General features: G+C 44.8%; 2 protein-coding genes across 6 annotated transcripts; one reads left to right on the plus strand and one right to left on the minus strand.

Moving 5' to 3' along the window:
* Positions 1-1146: 1146 nt before the first annotated feature.
* RUNDC1 (RUN domain containing 1) lies at positions 1147-10623 on the minus strand. Its single transcript, XM_080678321.1, has 5 exons — positions 10067-10623; positions 5912-6070; positions 4415-4613; positions 3888-4007; positions 1147-3499 (listed from the first exon to the last, which is right to left on the minus strand). Exons 1-5 carry the CDS (start codon positions 10562-10564, stop codon positions 2634-2636), a joined length of 1842 nt encoding a protein of 613 aa, XP_080534447.1. The 5' UTR covers positions 10565-10623; the 3' UTR covers positions 1147-2633.
* A 127-nt stretch (positions 10624-10750) lies between these two features.
* PTGES3L (prostaglandin E synthase 3 like) lies at positions 10751-15787 on the plus strand. Of its 5 annotated transcripts, none has more exons than XM_080678324.1 (8): positions 10751-10817; positions 10999-11093; positions 11465-11578; positions 11682-11748; positions 11855-11953; positions 13409-13498; positions 14583-14636; positions 15396-15787. In XM_080678324.1, the coding sequence occupies exons 2-8, from the start codon at positions 11086-11088 to the stop codon at positions 15429-15431; spliced, it is 468 nt and encodes a 155-aa protein (XP_080534450.1). In that variant the 5' UTR covers positions 10751-10817; positions 10999-11085; the 3' UTR covers positions 15432-15787. The 5 variants fall into 5 exon arrangements, with proteins under 5 accessions (XP_080534450.1, XP_080534453.1, XP_080534452.1 ...); XM_080678327.1 differs by having other exon boundaries at positions 10758-10817; positions 11418-11578; XM_080678326.1 differs by lacking the exon at positions 10751-10817 and having other exon boundaries at positions 10956-11093; positions 11418-11578.
* The last annotated feature ends 186 nt before the right edge of the window (positions 15788-15973 follow it).

A 15973-nucleotide genomic window follows, 5' to 3' on the forward strand; every position in this document is an offset into this window, starting at 1 on the left:
AGTAAAGGAGCAGAGGGGAGAGCAAGAGAACCCTCCGCTCTTTCGGCTCCGCAGGCCGGATAGAACAGCTGAACGGGCCGGATCCGGCCCGCGGGCTGTAGTTTGCCCATGGCTGGACTAGATTATCTGACTGTTGGAATGCTGATGAGGTTATCTCTGTCTCTACACATCTTTGTTTCATGAACTCAGCAGAGCAATGGCTATCTGCCCATCTCCCTGCAGTCTAGTCCTTTGGCAGCTGAAATTTCTGGCAGGTATATGGAAAATGCCTTCTCTTCCCTGAAGTGATGGTAGAGGGGGATGGAAAAAGGAAAGAGGAACAAAAAATCTAGAAGCCACAAGATACAATGAGGTAACATGACAAGAGTATATAGACTATAGGATATGGATTCAGGCAACTCAAGTTCAAATCCCAGCTCTTTCATCATGTAAACCTAGACAACCTTCCTGCAGTTTAGTTTCCTGGGCTATAAAATGGGACTAATGCTGTCCTACCTTACAAATAGTGAGAATTTAATTTAATAGCCTGGCCTGTGTGGCTCAGTGGTTGAGCATCCACCCATGAACCAAGAGGTCTCCGGATTGATTCCCAGTCAGGGCACATGCCCGAGTTACAGGCTAGATCTCCAGTAGGGGCATGCAGGAGGCAGCTGATTAATGATTCTTTCTCATCATTGATGTTTCTCTCTAAAATTTAAAAAATTAGGATTAACACAAACAAAAATGCTTCCCAGGATGCTAGCACAAAGCCTTAATACCAATTAGTTTTGGAGGATTACAAAATGATAATACTGGTGTGATACAGGGCTATGCCATATGACTATAGCAGTTATTCCCCACCCTAAATAATATCCAAATAGGTTTAAAAGTGCCAATTCCAAACGTGGCAGGTGTGGTGACATCTGCTGTGGGGATGGGACTGCTGGCCTGGGTGAGATAGGATGATAAAGCCAAGGGCACTTTTTAGCGAATTTATTTACGGAGACGAAAACTACCACCAAAGCTGTGTTGATCCAGGGCAGAGGTCAGAGAAGAGGCAGAAAGGCCAGGAGCCAGAGCCAGCTCAAGGAAATGGTCTGGATCAGATAATGCCCAGATGGACTTATAAATCAACGCCAAGGGGCTCTGAGGTCCTTACAGAGAATCTACACAAAATACTATATTTTATTAGCAACCACAGATATATCATTTTCCACAACATTAATACATTTATTCTGCTTCACACAGGAGAACTAATTCTAATGAATTCTCAACAATACATCTTAAATAACATGTTTGCTGGAAAAATTAAGTTAAAATGCACTATGTAATAGTGCAGACATAAAGTGCAGCTGCCAATTTAATACATGAAACAATGCTGAATCAGTAGTGTTGGGAACTCATTTGGTTTTCTAGAAAGTGATACAATTTGCCCATCTTTGGTCAGTCCTGGAGTAGTATGCAGGCTAAATGACATAGAAACTAAAAAGGCTAAAATACTGAGGACCAAACTGGGCCGCTCTAGAGTCAGTTTTACAATGAAGTGTTCAACAGCAAACTGCCATATTTCCCACCCCCCACACTGTAGTACTTATCACATGATCAGACCTCCTTCACCATCCAGCCTCCAAGACAAATGGAATCACAGCCCAGGAAGAAGTTGCTGTTGGTCACTGGTGTGTTTTCCTATCTACCCTTGAGTCAGTGGCAAGGGTTCTCTTGAGAAGTATACTTCTAACACGTCTACTTCTCAGAACACTGTCAGCATGTCCTTGGGAGGTGCACAGAGGAAAGGTTACTTGCCAGAGGACATGGTACCAGACAATGGTTGTCATTCTTTATAAACAGTCCTCTCCAAAACAAAAGTATTGTCTGTGCTGTGTGAAGAGGACCACCTTGTCAGGAACAGACTTCAATTCTTAAAGGGATCATACTAAAATTAACTTGTGGTTAACTCCCTTAGAAATGCTAGTCTCAGACTATTCCCATTCTTAGTTTAGAGGCAGCTATGGAATATACACAGCCTCCCTGAACCTTAGCTCCCAACATAACCAATAGCAGTCTCAAGTCTAATTCTTCCAAGACTAACAACTCACTCATATTGTCACTCACTGTCATAAAGAGAATGGTTAAAGAAAGCTGGATTTTCTAAAATTTATACCTGGCACGAGAAGTTGGTGCATTAACTATGTGCCATGACTAATTTCTTTTACGCAGGTTCAAATATATGTGCCACAGGTACACTGTAGTTACACACCAGGGAAGAACCTTTAAATAAAACAGACTTTGCCCTGGCCGGTTTGGCTCAGTGGATAGAGCGTCTGCCTGCGGACTCAAGGGTCCTGGGTTTGATTCTGGTCAAGGGCATGTACCTTGGTTGCGGGCACATCCCCGGTGGGGGATGTGCAGGAGGCAGCTGATTGGTGTTTCTCTCTCATCGATGTTTCTAACTCTCTCTCCCTCTCCCTTCCTCTCTGTAAAAAGTCATTAAAAGATATTAAAAACAAAAAACAAAAAAAAAAAAAACAGACTTTGCAGTCACTTGGCTAGGGGAAACATCTTTAACCCTTCCTCCTACGCTCTGTTCCTATCTTAGAAGACTAACCATCTATCTTTACTGAACAAGGTGCTGGGGTAGGGCCAGCACACTATCATCAAAAGGCATCCTTGATGTTCTTGAGCTGGCGCACAGCCAGGTCGACAGGGAGGCTGAACTTGAGGCTGCTGAGGCGACTGAGCAGGTTGAGGGCACTCTCAAAGCCTGTGTGTGCCATGTAGCTCCAGGGCTGGTAGTGGCGCTCGATGAGTGATGCCGACTTGCAGATAAGGTTCACCCAGGACACGAGACGCTGCTCATTCAGTGCCATGCACACCAAGGCCTTCAACTCTGAGTCTGCACTGCGCTTAAAAGGGTCATGCTCTGTCAGCACCATATGGATGGCTGTCAGTAGACTCTGTTTGGGAGTCAGAGCAGTGCCTCCCATAACAGGCAGGGCAAAGGACTGGGAGAGCTTCCGGGCTGGGGATTCCACATAAGCGCGGCCATTCTTCACATGGTAGTACTTTACAAAGAGCTCCCAGGGATGCATGGCCTCGGGGGCCGAGGAGAAGGCTGGCAGCAAACAAGCAATGGGGGCCATGACGAGGCTCATCCCTGGTGACGAGGCATACAGTCCGTGGGCCAGGAGGTCCCTCATGGCCACTGTCAGCTCCTTTCGCACAGCTGTAGTCAGCTCATCCTTGCCTCCCAGAGAGAGGTCCTGCAGGTTGGCAGAGGTGATGACGTGGCCGTACGGCTGTTGCCTTAAGGCTAGCTGCTTCACTCTGTCTACTGACACCTCCAGCCTCTTCAGTAAGGGAGAGTAGTCCCTGTCAGCCTGGCCCGTTGGCCACAGGGTTTGTGGGATGTGGCCTGTGGCACAACCAAACTGGCTAACAGCAAAGATCTGGAGCACTGCCAGTGCTCGCCGCATCAGGTGCAGGCCCGTCTCCCGGACTTTCTTCACATCCTCTGCCTTTGCTGTTTAGAAAATCCAACACTCATCAGGGCCATAACAGCACAGAAGTACATTCAATAAGTCACAAGTTGAGATAAAGTATTGCTTTTGAGCTATATACAGGTCCCACATGAAGCCAAGAGCCACCCAAGGATGTCACTGGACTTCCCTTTTTTTGGGTTAATAACAGCTATATTGAAATATAATTCACATGTTATACAATTCACCTATTTAAAGTGTACAATTCAGTGGTTTTTTAGTGTATTCAGAGTTGTGTATCCATCATCCCCAAAATAAACCTTGTACCATTAGCATTCCCCATTACCCTTCTTCCCAACCTCCCAATCCCTCAGCAACTACTGATCTATTTTCTGTCTCTATAGATTTGCCTAATCTGGGAGCTGTACTTACGTTTGCTGTTTCTTGGAGGCAGTCTGCTGCTGCCAGTTCTGGTGGAGCCATTCCCTGTCTTCCCACTGGCCTTGCACTCACAGTGTCCATTATCCGTCTGCAATGGGTTTCCCACTTCATCTATAATCAGAAGTTACAAAGAGAAGACACTTCTTTAGCCCCTTGATGGCAGATTTTCAAAGGAAGAATATTTACTAGTGCCTACTACATGACAAGACTTACAGATATATCTTACTTAATTGCATAAAACAGTGACTGGTATATAGTAGTTGGCTCAAAAAATATTCGCTGAGTGAAGAAAGCATGAATCATTTTATGGGTGAGGAGACTGGGACTAGAGAGGTTAGGAACCTGCTCAAGGACATGAAGCCAGTAAATGGCAGAGTGAGATTTTAGCTATCTGGTTACTCACCATGCTAGCTCCCTTACTAAGTGATCAAACCCCTTAAAGAGTATATCAAGACTGGCACCTTTAGGTATTAGTACTTATATATAATTATCACAACATCTGTCCACCCCCCTCTGACCTTGGATGAAGTTGATAAACATCTCGAGATCTCGGATCTGAGTTTTCAGCTGCTCAACCAACTGTTCTTTCACTCGGGCTGGATTTACGATCTGAGCCACAGCTGCATCAACACGTTGCCGAAGCTCTTCAGTAGACAGTGAACTGATGTCCTCATTCAGATTCATATCCAGTTTCTTTATTAATTCATCTATTATCACCTATCAAGACCACAAGCAATGAGCACACCCTTTGGAGTTTTCAGGGAGAAGGTTAGGAAGAAAGATAATCTTTACTGGTATACCTCCTACCCTTAAATAGAAATCAAAGACACAAAGAATGATCAAATTTGTGAGAGAAATGATGTAATTGTTTATTAGGTAAGGATAGACCTTTACTTCTCTGGGAGTAACAAGAACCTTTGGTTCCTGTCTGACAAAAATGGCTCTTCTAACTACAAATGTTCTACCGGGCTAAGCAACTTTCACTTAGGTGATGAACAGTATGAATAATCCAAAGTGGCTGATGATCCAAAAAGCCTCATACTTAGCTTCCCCCAATGTTTCCAAGAGAATAAATACTGGTTTCTCTTAGTTTCTAGTCCTTCTCATCCCTTCTTGTTCTACTCTAAGTAACCAAGAAAAATCTTTACAAAACATTAAGGTGTATTACAGCCAAAATATCCTACTGACAATATTAGGAACAATGAAATCTTGGTAATGCAACTCCAACCCAGGCAGAGAAATAGGCACATCAAAAGGAGAGACAAACATGTAGGGGAGGCTGTAGCTGTATTTCTACTAGCTGATTTACCTGCCTACCCAGAAGTTGTTTAAATAAATACAGCATTAAAGTCAGTTTGGATTCCTGGTATATTTATCAACTGATTGTGGGGGAAAAGCTAGTTTACATAGTATGATCTGCCCAAATAGAACTATTTTAATGATCAAATGAAAGAAAGTATTACTGTTATTACTACTACTATCTATACTAATAAAAGCCTAGGTGGCTCTCGAGTCCTTGTGCGACACCCTCACGTCATCACAAGACGGCCGCCACAAGATGGCCAGCAGGGGAGGGCAGTTGAGGGCGATCGGGCCAGCAGGGGAGCAGTTAGGCGTCAATCAGGCTAGTAGGCGAGTGGTTAGGAGCCAGCAGTCCTGGATTGTGAGAGGGATGTCTGGCAGTCGGACATCCCCCGAGGGGTCCCAGATGGGAGAGGATGCAGGCTGGGCTGAGGGGACAGCCCCCACCATCCCGTGCACGAATTTCTTGCACTGGGCCTCTAGTTATTAATAATAATAATAAAAAAAGGTAGAGCTCAATCATCATATTATAAAGCTTTGGAACTCGTGTTTCCATGTGTGAATAAGGACTGTAACAGTAAAATTTCCCTTTGATTTGGGCCAGCAAAGGGATTCTCAGTAAGGCCCAGGACAAACAAGCTAGGAGAGAATAAATGCTGGATAGAATAAACACTGGAAGGAACAGTGTTTAGGTAGTGGTGGCATCTACTTACCCGCTGTCTTTCCAAGACCACAGACTGTGGTAGGGAATCGTAATTGCCCTCTTGATAGGCAAATGTTTCCAGATCATCTAGTTGGGTTTTGAGCTGCAGTATCAGTTCCTTCTGCTTCTCCCTTTGGGTTTCCAGACGTTCCCGTTTCTCCTGTTCACTCTAAGATGAGAAAATCTTAGGTTTATTTCATAGGAAAAGGAAAATTCAGGGCATATCAAGAATCCTCTCAAGCCAATAATGACTAGCAAAATATAAGACATTTCCAAATAATCCAGATGAAATACAGAATTTATAAGACAGGCTCAAAAATAAGAATAATTATTTCATACAGGGAAATTTATTGAATTTTTTAATAAAATATTTGTCTTTAAGAAAATATTTGTCTCTCATTGGAAATAGGATATGAATACAATGGGGCCTTTTGTTAAGATTGCTTTTTTTTCCTTTTTTTTTTTTAAATAAAAAATGTTTATTCCAAAGTTGTTTTTTTTTTTAACGGTTCTAATCCAATCTTTATTTTTTTTTCTTTTAAATTTTTTTAATTGTTTGAAGTATTACAAATAGTAGTACATATGTCTCATTTTTTTTTTCCCATTGACCTCCCCCCAGCCTCCCCTTCCCCCCAGTACATGCCTTTACCTGCGCCCCCCCAGCTTTTTTTTTTTCTTCTCAAAAGTCTAGTTAGGAGTGAGACAACTTATCTTAACCAAGACAGCCTCCCAGGAATTAGCCATGCCATCTTCCATAGCCAATTACCACAGAACAACTCCTGATTATTTTATGCAAAGAATCTGGAGGTAAGGGTGTAGAGAAAGGCTTTATAACTCATAACCAGTTTTTTTAAGATTCAAAGTCCATTCAATGTTTTATAGACATCTACAAAATCAAAAGAATAAATGCAGGTACCTGGGGCAATAAAGAATCCAAAGCCAAGTAATGGGGGTGGGAAGGTAACAGTGTTTTTTTAAAAAGAATGTTTGGCAAGTTTCCCAGAGCAGTGATTCCCTTTACCACTATTGGCCACCAGGTAGCTTCCGCATTTAAATGATTATAATCCCTTCAGGGTGGCAAAGTCTTGCTAATGTATACTCAAACACTGGTTTTTCCATGCCTTTCTTGAGCATCAAAAGAAAGCAAACCCAGCACACTATGCAGGTATAAGGCTGCATTTCAAACTAGAAGCTTATAGGATATTAAATTTAACCTTAAAATGGTACTTACCAAGCCCTCCAGAAGGTATGACGGAGGACAAATGAAAAACAAGTTAACTTTTAGTTCAAGTTATTTAAAAAGCAATGCTCTTGCTTTACCTTTATTCAACATGAAAGCAAGCCTTTTCTCATGATACTCCCTCTGCATCCTGAGTGTTTTCTTAAAATCCTTTTTCTCTTCCTGTCTTAGTGCAGGTCTAAGCTGTCCTTTAAAAGAAAGTTTCCTTGATTTTCCCAGGCAGAACTGATCATTCCTTCCACTGTATTTTGTAAACACTTCTACTCCAGCTCATGTCACATTATTTGTTTAGGATTCTGTCTCCCCCAGTCTATGAGCTCCTTACAGGCAAGGGCCTTGGCTTTGTACCTTCAAGGCCTAGCACAGTGCCTAGCACAGGGTAAACTCTCAATACATATTTGTTTTGTTATTGAATCACATACAGAATGTCATATTCCAAACACAACAGTCCCCCCTATTCGCAGTTTTGCCTTCTGTGATTTCAGTTACCTGCAGTTAACCAAGGTCCAAAAGTATTAAATAGAAAATTTCAGAAATAAGCAATTCAAAAGTTTTAAACTGTGTACTCTTCTGAGTAGCATTATGAAATCCTAAGCCTGAATCTTCCCCTTGTCCAGAGTATCTAGGTATTCATGTTGTATCTACTGCCCACCCATTAGTCACTTAGTAATTGTTTTGGTTATTTGGACTGTTGCAGTATTACAGTGCTTGTATTCAGGTAATCCTTACTTTACTTACTACAGGCCCAAAGTCATTCACAAAACTTTTATTACAGTATATTGTCATAATTGTTCTATTTCATTAGTAGTTATTGTTGTTAATCTCTTATTGTGCCTAATTGATAAATTAAACCTTATCATAGGTATGTATATATAGGAAAAAACATAGTATGTATGTTCAGTACTATCCGAGGTATCAGGCATCCACTAAGGGTCTTCAAACATATTTCCTGTGGATAAGCAGGGACCAGTGTAATGAACTTGGACTAGAAGTCTAACCAGCTCAAGGGACACGACTGGGTAAACTTTGTGTTTTCACTGTACCCCAACTTTATGAAAACAAGGAAGAAAGAAACCAGCTATAAATCCTGACTCTGTTTTCATGAGGATGTTGAACTTTGCCATAATAGTTCCAGTATGTTATTTATTGGAATGTGAGCAAACAAGTTTAATAGAACAAGGAGCTTTGGTGCAAGGCAGGAAATGACAGAAATAATTTCCAGTGTGAAGTGAGATAAAATACTGGTTTAAAAAAATCAGGAACTGATAAGAAGTAAATCATTTGGTTCACACATATCCCCCACTACCTGTTCTTGTATCCATATTTGTACACAAGATCACCGCTGTTGATGAGGTACTTTTGAACACTACATTTTTTTTCAAAGTTGTTCTGTTTTTGAAAGTGAAAATGAACCACCAAAAGAGCAAATCCAGAGAGAACCGTTGGTGCTCCTCACATCTGAATAGGGCCTGCCCACAGTGGTTCTTTCTATCCTTTCTATCCTTAGGAGTCTGGCAATTTGACATGGCTGCTCCTTGTTTGTGCAAGGAGCTGTGGGTATTTGGAAAGAAGGGTGGAACAGTAAACACAGGATTGCATTAGAAACATTGAAAATAATTCAGTATCTGTTACTGATAAGTCTTCTTGGTTAAAACCAATTTAAGTGGGAAGAAAGCACATGTGGGTTGTAGCTTTAAGAATAAAAAGGTGGTAGGCCTAGCTGGTTTGGCTCAGCGAATAGAGCCTGTGGACTGAAGGGTCCAGGTTCAATTCCAGCCCAGGGCACCTGCCAGGGGTTGTGGGCTCGATCCCCAGTAGGGGGCCTGCAGGAGGCAGCCATTCAATGATTCTCTCTCATCATTGATGTTTCTATCTCTCTCTCCCTTCCTTTCTGAAATCAATAAAAATATATATATTTTAAAAAGTGGAGAAAAGACAGTGAGTCTCTTCAACATCTATCTACAACTGCGCATTTCCAGGGATTCAAAGACTGTAAGGGAACGTTCCCTTGGTGTGGTATACAGTCTCTCATAACTTCTTGAGGTAGGCTAACTGACTGAATCTTGTCAGTAACCAATGGAATCTCATTTAGCATATCTAGTTATTAAGCAGGATGGGGAAGGAGTTTTTAAAATATCAGCATTAGAAAATTCATGTAATCAGGAGTTGTGTTCCTTTTAATGACTAAGATACCCTGTTGTTCACCAAAGCTCTCACTCAGACAAGAGTCTAAAGATGAAAGATTCTCTAGATTCCAGGAAAACACGGACAGAGAGTAGATCTAATTTTCCACGATTTCCAATTCACTTGCTCTTCACCAGCCAATTTTCCCCAATCCCCAGGGTCGGGGCACTCTATCAGCAAATGTACCAGGTATTTGATAAGGTGACTGCAAGGTGAGCGGAAGTAGCATTGCTTTGATTGGTTGCTCTGTTGCCCTCTCAATACGCTTCGCCCACAGCTCCTTTGCCCTTCACGTCATCACACCTTCGGTGGACACCTCTCACCACAGGTTCCCAGGCCTTTTTTTAAAAAATATATTTTATTGATATTTTACAGAGAGGAAGGGAGAGAGGGATAGAGAGCTAGAAACATCGATGAGAGAGAAACATCGATCAGCTGCCTCCTGCACACCTCCCACTGGGGATGTGCCCGCAACCAAGATACATGCCCTTGACCGGAATCGAACCCGGGACCCTTCAGTCCGCAGGCCGACGCTCTATCCACTGAGCCAAACCGGTTTCGGCTCCCAGGCCTTTTTTGTCCTCCTGTCCACACACCTGTCTCAAGCTTCATGTCTCGGACGCACGTACTCACCTAGACAGGTCGGCTTCTCACCACTGCTACCTCCATCCTCATCAGCATCGCCACCCACCTAACCCCTCCTATTCCCCTACCCCTCGGGGCCCGGCCTCTGCTGCTCACCTGGTCCTCGCCCCGCAACCGTGGCCGGTCCCCCGGCAGACCGTCGCTCTCGTCGCAGGCGGGGTCCTCGGGCTCCCCATAACCCAGGACATGAGGGCAGCCGCGGAAGGCGAAGTCCTCGAGCTCGCGCAGGAGGCGCTGCTGCTCAGCCGGCGCCCCGCGCACCACCTGGCGCAAGCGGAACTGCACCTGCGCAAAGTGCGAGGACAGCGCGAGCAGCGCCGAGTCCAGCCGCCGCCGCTCGGCCCGTAGCCGCCGCAGTGCCCGGCCCGGAGAGTCGGGCGGGGAGCCCGGGGCCGCGCCGGGGTCCTCAGCAGCCGCCTCTTCCGAGAACGCAGTCGCCCCAGGCCCGGCCTCGGCCACCGCCCCCACAGGGGCCCAGCGCACCGCCTCGCACGGCGGCAGTGACTCCTCTTCTTCCTCCTCTTCGTCCTTCGCCTTTGGTCCCACGGCCGCCACCACCGTTACCGGCTCTGCAGCTACTTCGACAGCCGCCATCTTCCCGGAAAAGCCGCCGCACGTCAGCGGCGCTCCCTTGTTGCCATGGCTACGGCGCACGGGCTGGGAAACCCGAGGGGCGGGCGGGGCGGGGCTTAGACGTTGCCGAGTAGGTCGCGTAGGGCGGGCCTTCCCCGGGGATTTATTTCGGACCTATAATTTTTTTTTAATTGAGCGCCTTTTGTGAATCTGGCACTGAACGTACTAAGCGTCGGAGAAACAGGTGCATGGAGCGGAGGACGAGTCATTCCGTGTGTGTATCTAGGGTCGTGTAGCCCTTACCCTGGTCCCAACCTCTTCCTAAATGTGTACATTTCTGGAGACCCGGAGATGTGCAGGGCTGCAGGGGTTGGCTTTCCCACCGTCTCCCAGAGTGCGCTCCCTTGTAAGGCCACGTTTCTCCTGCCTCTGACACCTGCCACCGACCATATAAGGAGCGGCAGCTGCCGGGGCGTCGCCAGCATCTAAAGATAGTGACCCCGGACTCGGACTCCCGACGTCACTGGGCTGCGGGAGCCGCCATGGCACGGTGAGTGTTTCCAGCCACCCTTTCCCTTTATTGCTCCACATTTTCTGGGCGCTCCAGGTTCTGCGAGATCCCATGGGAACCCCAGGCCTCAGGTCTCTGTAACTTTGGGGTGGTGAGGGGCAGTGCCATCTCCAGGGCCTCCATAACTCCTTACCTTTCACTCTCACACTTTTGATTCTCCCCAGATTCACCCTCACCACAGACACCCATTTCCATCACTCCCATTGCATTTCCTCCTGTCTCATTTAGCTCCATTTTGACAGGGCTGTAGCATAAAATATCCCTATATTTCCCCCTTCTCCTATCTTTCCCAAATGCTCCCAGTCTTCCCTCTCCCACCCCTGTGAAGCCCCACCTCCACTCCTCTTCAGGCAGCATGCCCGGACCCTGTGGTATGACAGGCCCAGGTACGTGTTCATGGAGTTTTGTGTTGAGGACAGCACCGATGTCCACGTGCTCATAGAAGACCACCGCATTGTGTTCAGGTAATGGCCTCCCATTGGTTATTGGTTGAGTCTGGCTTCCTGGGAACCTTTCCCTTCTCTTAATGCCCCCACACTCAGCCTCTTCGCTGCTGTGTCTCCTCAGCTGCAAGAATGCGGATGGAGTAGAGTTGTACAATGAGATTGAGTTCTATGCCAAGGTCAACTCCAAGGTAAGGATGGGGTGGGACAGTCAGGTTTGGGTGGGAAGGCTGCCTGGGAAATGGGAGATTCATTCTATACCTCAGACTCTTAAGAATGAGGCTCTCTATGTGGTAGGACTCGCAAGATAAGCGCTCTGGCCGCTCCATTACTTGCTTTGTGAGGAAATGGAAGGAGAAAGTGGCCTGGCCTCGGCTCACCAAGGAGGATATCAAGGTAGGGAGTGGCCTGCTCTTTCTCCTGTGCTGTCTGTCTATGTACCAGAGCAGGTACTCAGATTAGCCCTGGGAATCACCCTGCCTCCTTCCCCACCAACATTCAGTCACTCACCAGATCCTGCCTATTTGACTACCTGGATAGGATTGAATCCATTATTTCATATCTACCTAATTCAGGCTTCTTCCATCACTGGGTGAGGTTTGTTGTGTATTTTCAGCCCCACCCCAATCTGTCTAAAGCATCTCTCCCATTATGATCTGTCTGAAACACATATTTGAGCCCTGGTGAGTGTGAGTGTTGTCCCCTGCACCAAAAGGTTGCAGGTTTTATTTCCTGTCAGGGCACATGCCTGAGTTTTGGGCTTGATCCCCCGTAGGGGGCATGTAGGAAGCAGCCAGTCAATGTTTCTCTCTCTCTCTCTCTTCTCTCTCTCCCTAAAATCAATAAAGACATATTAAAAAATAAATAAAACACATTTGACCTTGTCACTCCCCTACTTAAGACCCTCCAGTGGCTTCTTTCTCCTAAAGGTTGCAATTTGGCCACTTACTGGTTGGATTTGGCTCTCAAATTTATTTGAGCAGTCTTCACAGTGTTAAAAATTATTTCCACTGCCTACTGATATTTAGAAGTTTTGATTAGTTGCTGACATATAAAAATGTGGAGAATTCACCTACAAATCCAGATTATTAGCGTCTCTCAAAAAATGGTGATTTTGGCCACACTGGTCTAAAATTCCCAACTGCCTAGAGTTGGAGCTTTTCCCCCCCCCTTTTAATTTTTTTATTGACTTTAGAGAGAGGAAGGGAGAGGGAGAGAGAGATAGAAACATCAATGATGAGAGAGAATCATTGATTGACTGCCCCTACTGAGGACCGAGCCTGTAACCTAGGCATGTGCCCTGACCGGGAATCAAACCATGACCTCCTGGTTCATAGGTCGATGCTCAACTACTGAGCAACACCAGCTGGGCCTCACTTGCTTCTTGATGGCTGGGACTATGTATTAAACATTTTTATAATTCCAGTGCCAGTCTCAGAGTCTGACCCAGAGTATCTGTTCAATAAATATCTGCTAAATGAATTAGTAAATAACTTTTTTCTCTGAGTGTGGGAACTTGGGACATGGGCCTTGAAGGGTTGTCCCTGTCTTTCTTGGTTGATTCTGTGATACGTTATGACACAGTTATTTTTCCAGATGTGTTATCTTCTCAGTCAATCTGCTCTTGGAGGGCAGAATTGCTATGCTTTTCCATACCCTAAACATTGTATTGAATAGGCTCTTGGTAAGTCTTTATGGATGACTTGGCAGCTTGGAGATGGGGTTAGTTAGAGGGGGCTATTGGGAAGACCACTCCCATTGATCTTCTCCAAGCATGCTCCTATGTACACAACCACACTTTTCACTTCTGCTGCCCTCTTGGCCTGTGACTCTCCGTGCTTCCTCTTTCAGCCAGTGTGGTTGTCTGTGGACTTTGATAACTGGAGAGACTGGGAAGGGGATGAAGAGGTGGAGCTGGCTCAGGTGGAACATTATGCAGAGGTAATATCATTTTCTGCCCATCTTGATCATTCTCTGAGTCTCTGCACACGTTTCTCTGGAGAATTGTCATCAGGGCTAAGCAGATATATGAGCCCCTTAGGTCGGCTGCTCATTGGGGCTGATATTCTTTATGTATTTTGTGCATTGTTTATTTAGTAGGGATGGGAAAAATGAATATTCTATTCGTAGAGTATAGCCTGTGCTCTGAAGAAATTTTTAGAACCTTTTCCTACTTTTCTGTAATTTTTGTTCGTGTGTGTGTGTGTGTGTGTGTGTGTGTGTTTTCTTGAGCCAGATAACTTTATGGGAAGCTCAAACAAAGCAGTATAAAATTCAAATTTAAAAAGTTACTATTTTCACCCTGGCGAGTGTTTCTAAATGGTTAGAGCATTCGCCCAAGCATGAAGGGTCGAGGGTTTGATTCCTGGGTTGCAGGTTGGGGCGATTGTGGTTGGGGCGAGTGCATGCGGGAGGCAACCAGTCGATTTCTCCCTTTCTTCCTCCCTCTCTCTCTGAAAAGTGATGGAAAAAATATCCTCAGTTGAGGATTAGCAAAAAAAACAAAACAAACAAAAAAACAAACAAAATTATTATTTCCCAATAAATTATTTGGTTTCAGAATTTCAGTACTAGTTATTCAAGTTGCAAAAACACCAGCAGGCCCTAACCGGTTTGGCTCTGGATAGAGCGTCGGCCTGCGGACTCAAGGGTCCCAGGTTTGATTCCGGTCAAGGGCATGTACCTTGGTTGTGAGCACATACCCGGTGGGGAGTGTGCAGGAGGCAGCTGATCGATGTTTCTAACTCTCTATCCTTCTCCCTTCCTCTCTGTAAAAAAAAATCAATAAAATATATTAAAAAAAAAAAACAACCCTAGCAGACCCTGACCTGGATTAGTAAGGAGGGTGCTCTGTGTGTTTTTAAATTTCTTTTTAAAAAGGGGATCAATGTACTTTTCTCTGATTCATTCCACTGATGTGTTAGGGGCTTTACATAGGGCAGTTGTCTGGCTGGACCATTCTCCCATGGCCCATTAGTATGCAGGTTGCTCTTCTCTCTTGTGACTACTTTTCTTTTCCCTCTAGCTTTTGCAGAAGGTCAGCACCAAGAGACCTCCCCCTGCCATGGACGATCTGGATGTAAGTAAAGCCTGCCCCTCAACCCTTCAGTTTCCTTTTTGCTCTTAAAAATAAGATACAGTACTAGAAAGCTCCTGTCTCAGTCCCTCGCACATAGCGGTTCTCAGTGCATGTTAGCCAAATTTGATTATTTTTTTTTAGCCAAATTTGAATTTGACAAAGAAGAGTGAATGTTCTCCAGGCTTAAGAAAACCCCAGTAAGTGCTCTCCTTGGGAGCACACCTGTACCTTTCCAATCCCCTTCTTCTTCCCAGGCATGTTATCTTTCTCTCTTTCTCCTAAGCTTCAAGGGCCCTTCTTTGCCTCTGTAACTTTTTTCTTAAACCCATTTCTTCTATGGCTCACTTCTTTTACCTCTGTGGCTTTCTAAATAAACTTTTGCTTATAAGAAAACACAAAAACAAAACACCAAACCCAGCAACACCCTCTTCACTTCAATCTCTCCCTCTGCTTCTCCATCCTAGAGCAGTTCTGGCCCTGTTGACTATCTTTACAGTTGTAAGGAGCAGCAGCATTAATTGAAATTCTGAAACTAAATCATACATGACACCGTGCTGTTTATTCAGTACTAGTGGTTTATTTTCCAAAGTTTAAATCCTTCCATATTAGCCTCCCAAGAAGTTGTGTGACTCAGAAAATCACAAAAAAAAAAAAACCAAAAAACTTGGAGAGCAGAAGGGAGTGAGCAGTGTTTGTGAATACAAATGTTCATTCTTTCCTTATTCTATAGGTAACTTTTTTCTTTTTCTTTTTTTCTAGGATGATTCTGACAGTGCCGAAGCAACAAGTAGTTAACTTCTGCACAGTAGACCTGTGGAGGAAGCTGTGGCTGTCTTCCAGTCATTCTGACAAGCTAGGGCCTGGGCCTTTGTCCAGCTGTTTGGCTGAGCACCAAGGTCCTCTGGGATCTCAGATCTTTCCTCGAAGCTCTTAATTGTCCTCCTTCATGCTTTATTTCTTTTCCCTAGGCACTTGACTATGGCTGCTACATCAGATGGCAGAATAGCAGAGGAGTAGACTGGTGGGACTGCTGACTTCCTACCAACTAGCTATAATCTCTTATGTTTGGGCCACTCATCAGTATGTGTGTATGTGGTAGAGCAAAATCCAAAGAAGTAGCATATAGATTATAATAAATCTCTAGGAACTGGTCCATCTCTTTCCTGCTTGTACTTCTTCTTCCTGGAGGCAAGCCTCCTCTCCCTGTATAAGTTACTCTTTAGGGGATGGGTGGGTGTTAGAGATCCTGTCCCTCATCGCTGAGGTTGAAAGAAGAAATCTGTTGGGAGCAGGTTGTAACCAAGCTGGGGGACTTTCCCATGCACAGATCTATGCTC

The sequence above is a fragment of the Plecotus auritus genome (genome assembly GCF_963455305.1).
Source record: "Plecotus auritus genome assembly, chromosome: 7".
Lineage (NCBI taxonomy): Eukaryota > Metazoa > Chordata > Mammalia > Chiroptera > Vespertilionidae > Plecotus > Plecotus auritus.

Excerpts from the sequence above, each read along its gene's own strand:
- RUNDC1 (XM_080678321.1), bottom strand. The coding sequence starts at position 10,564 with ATGGCGGCTGTCGAAGTAGCTGCAGAGCCGGTAACGGTGGTGGCGGCC. Across the intron at positions 6,071-10,066 it reads GGTTGCGGGGCGAGGACCAG|AGTGAACAGGAGAAACGGGA; the intron begins GTGAGCAGCAGA and ends TTCTCATCTTAG. Across the intron at positions 4,008-4,414 it reads GTTTATCAACTTCATCCAAG|ATGAAGTGGGAAACCCATTG; the intron begins GTCAGAGGGGGG and ends TTCTGATTATAG.
- PTGES3L (XM_080678323.1), top strand. The coding sequence starts at position 11,166 with ATGGGAACCCCAGGCCTCAG. Across the intron at positions 13,499-14,582 it reads AGGTGGAACATTATGCAGAG|CTTTTGCAGAAGGTCAGCAC; the intron begins GTAATATCATTT and ends TTTTCCCTCTAG. Across the intron at positions 14,637-15,395 it reads CTGCCATGGACGATCTGGAT|GATGATTCTGACAGTGCCGA; the intron begins GTAAGTAAAGCC and ends CTTTTTTTCTAG.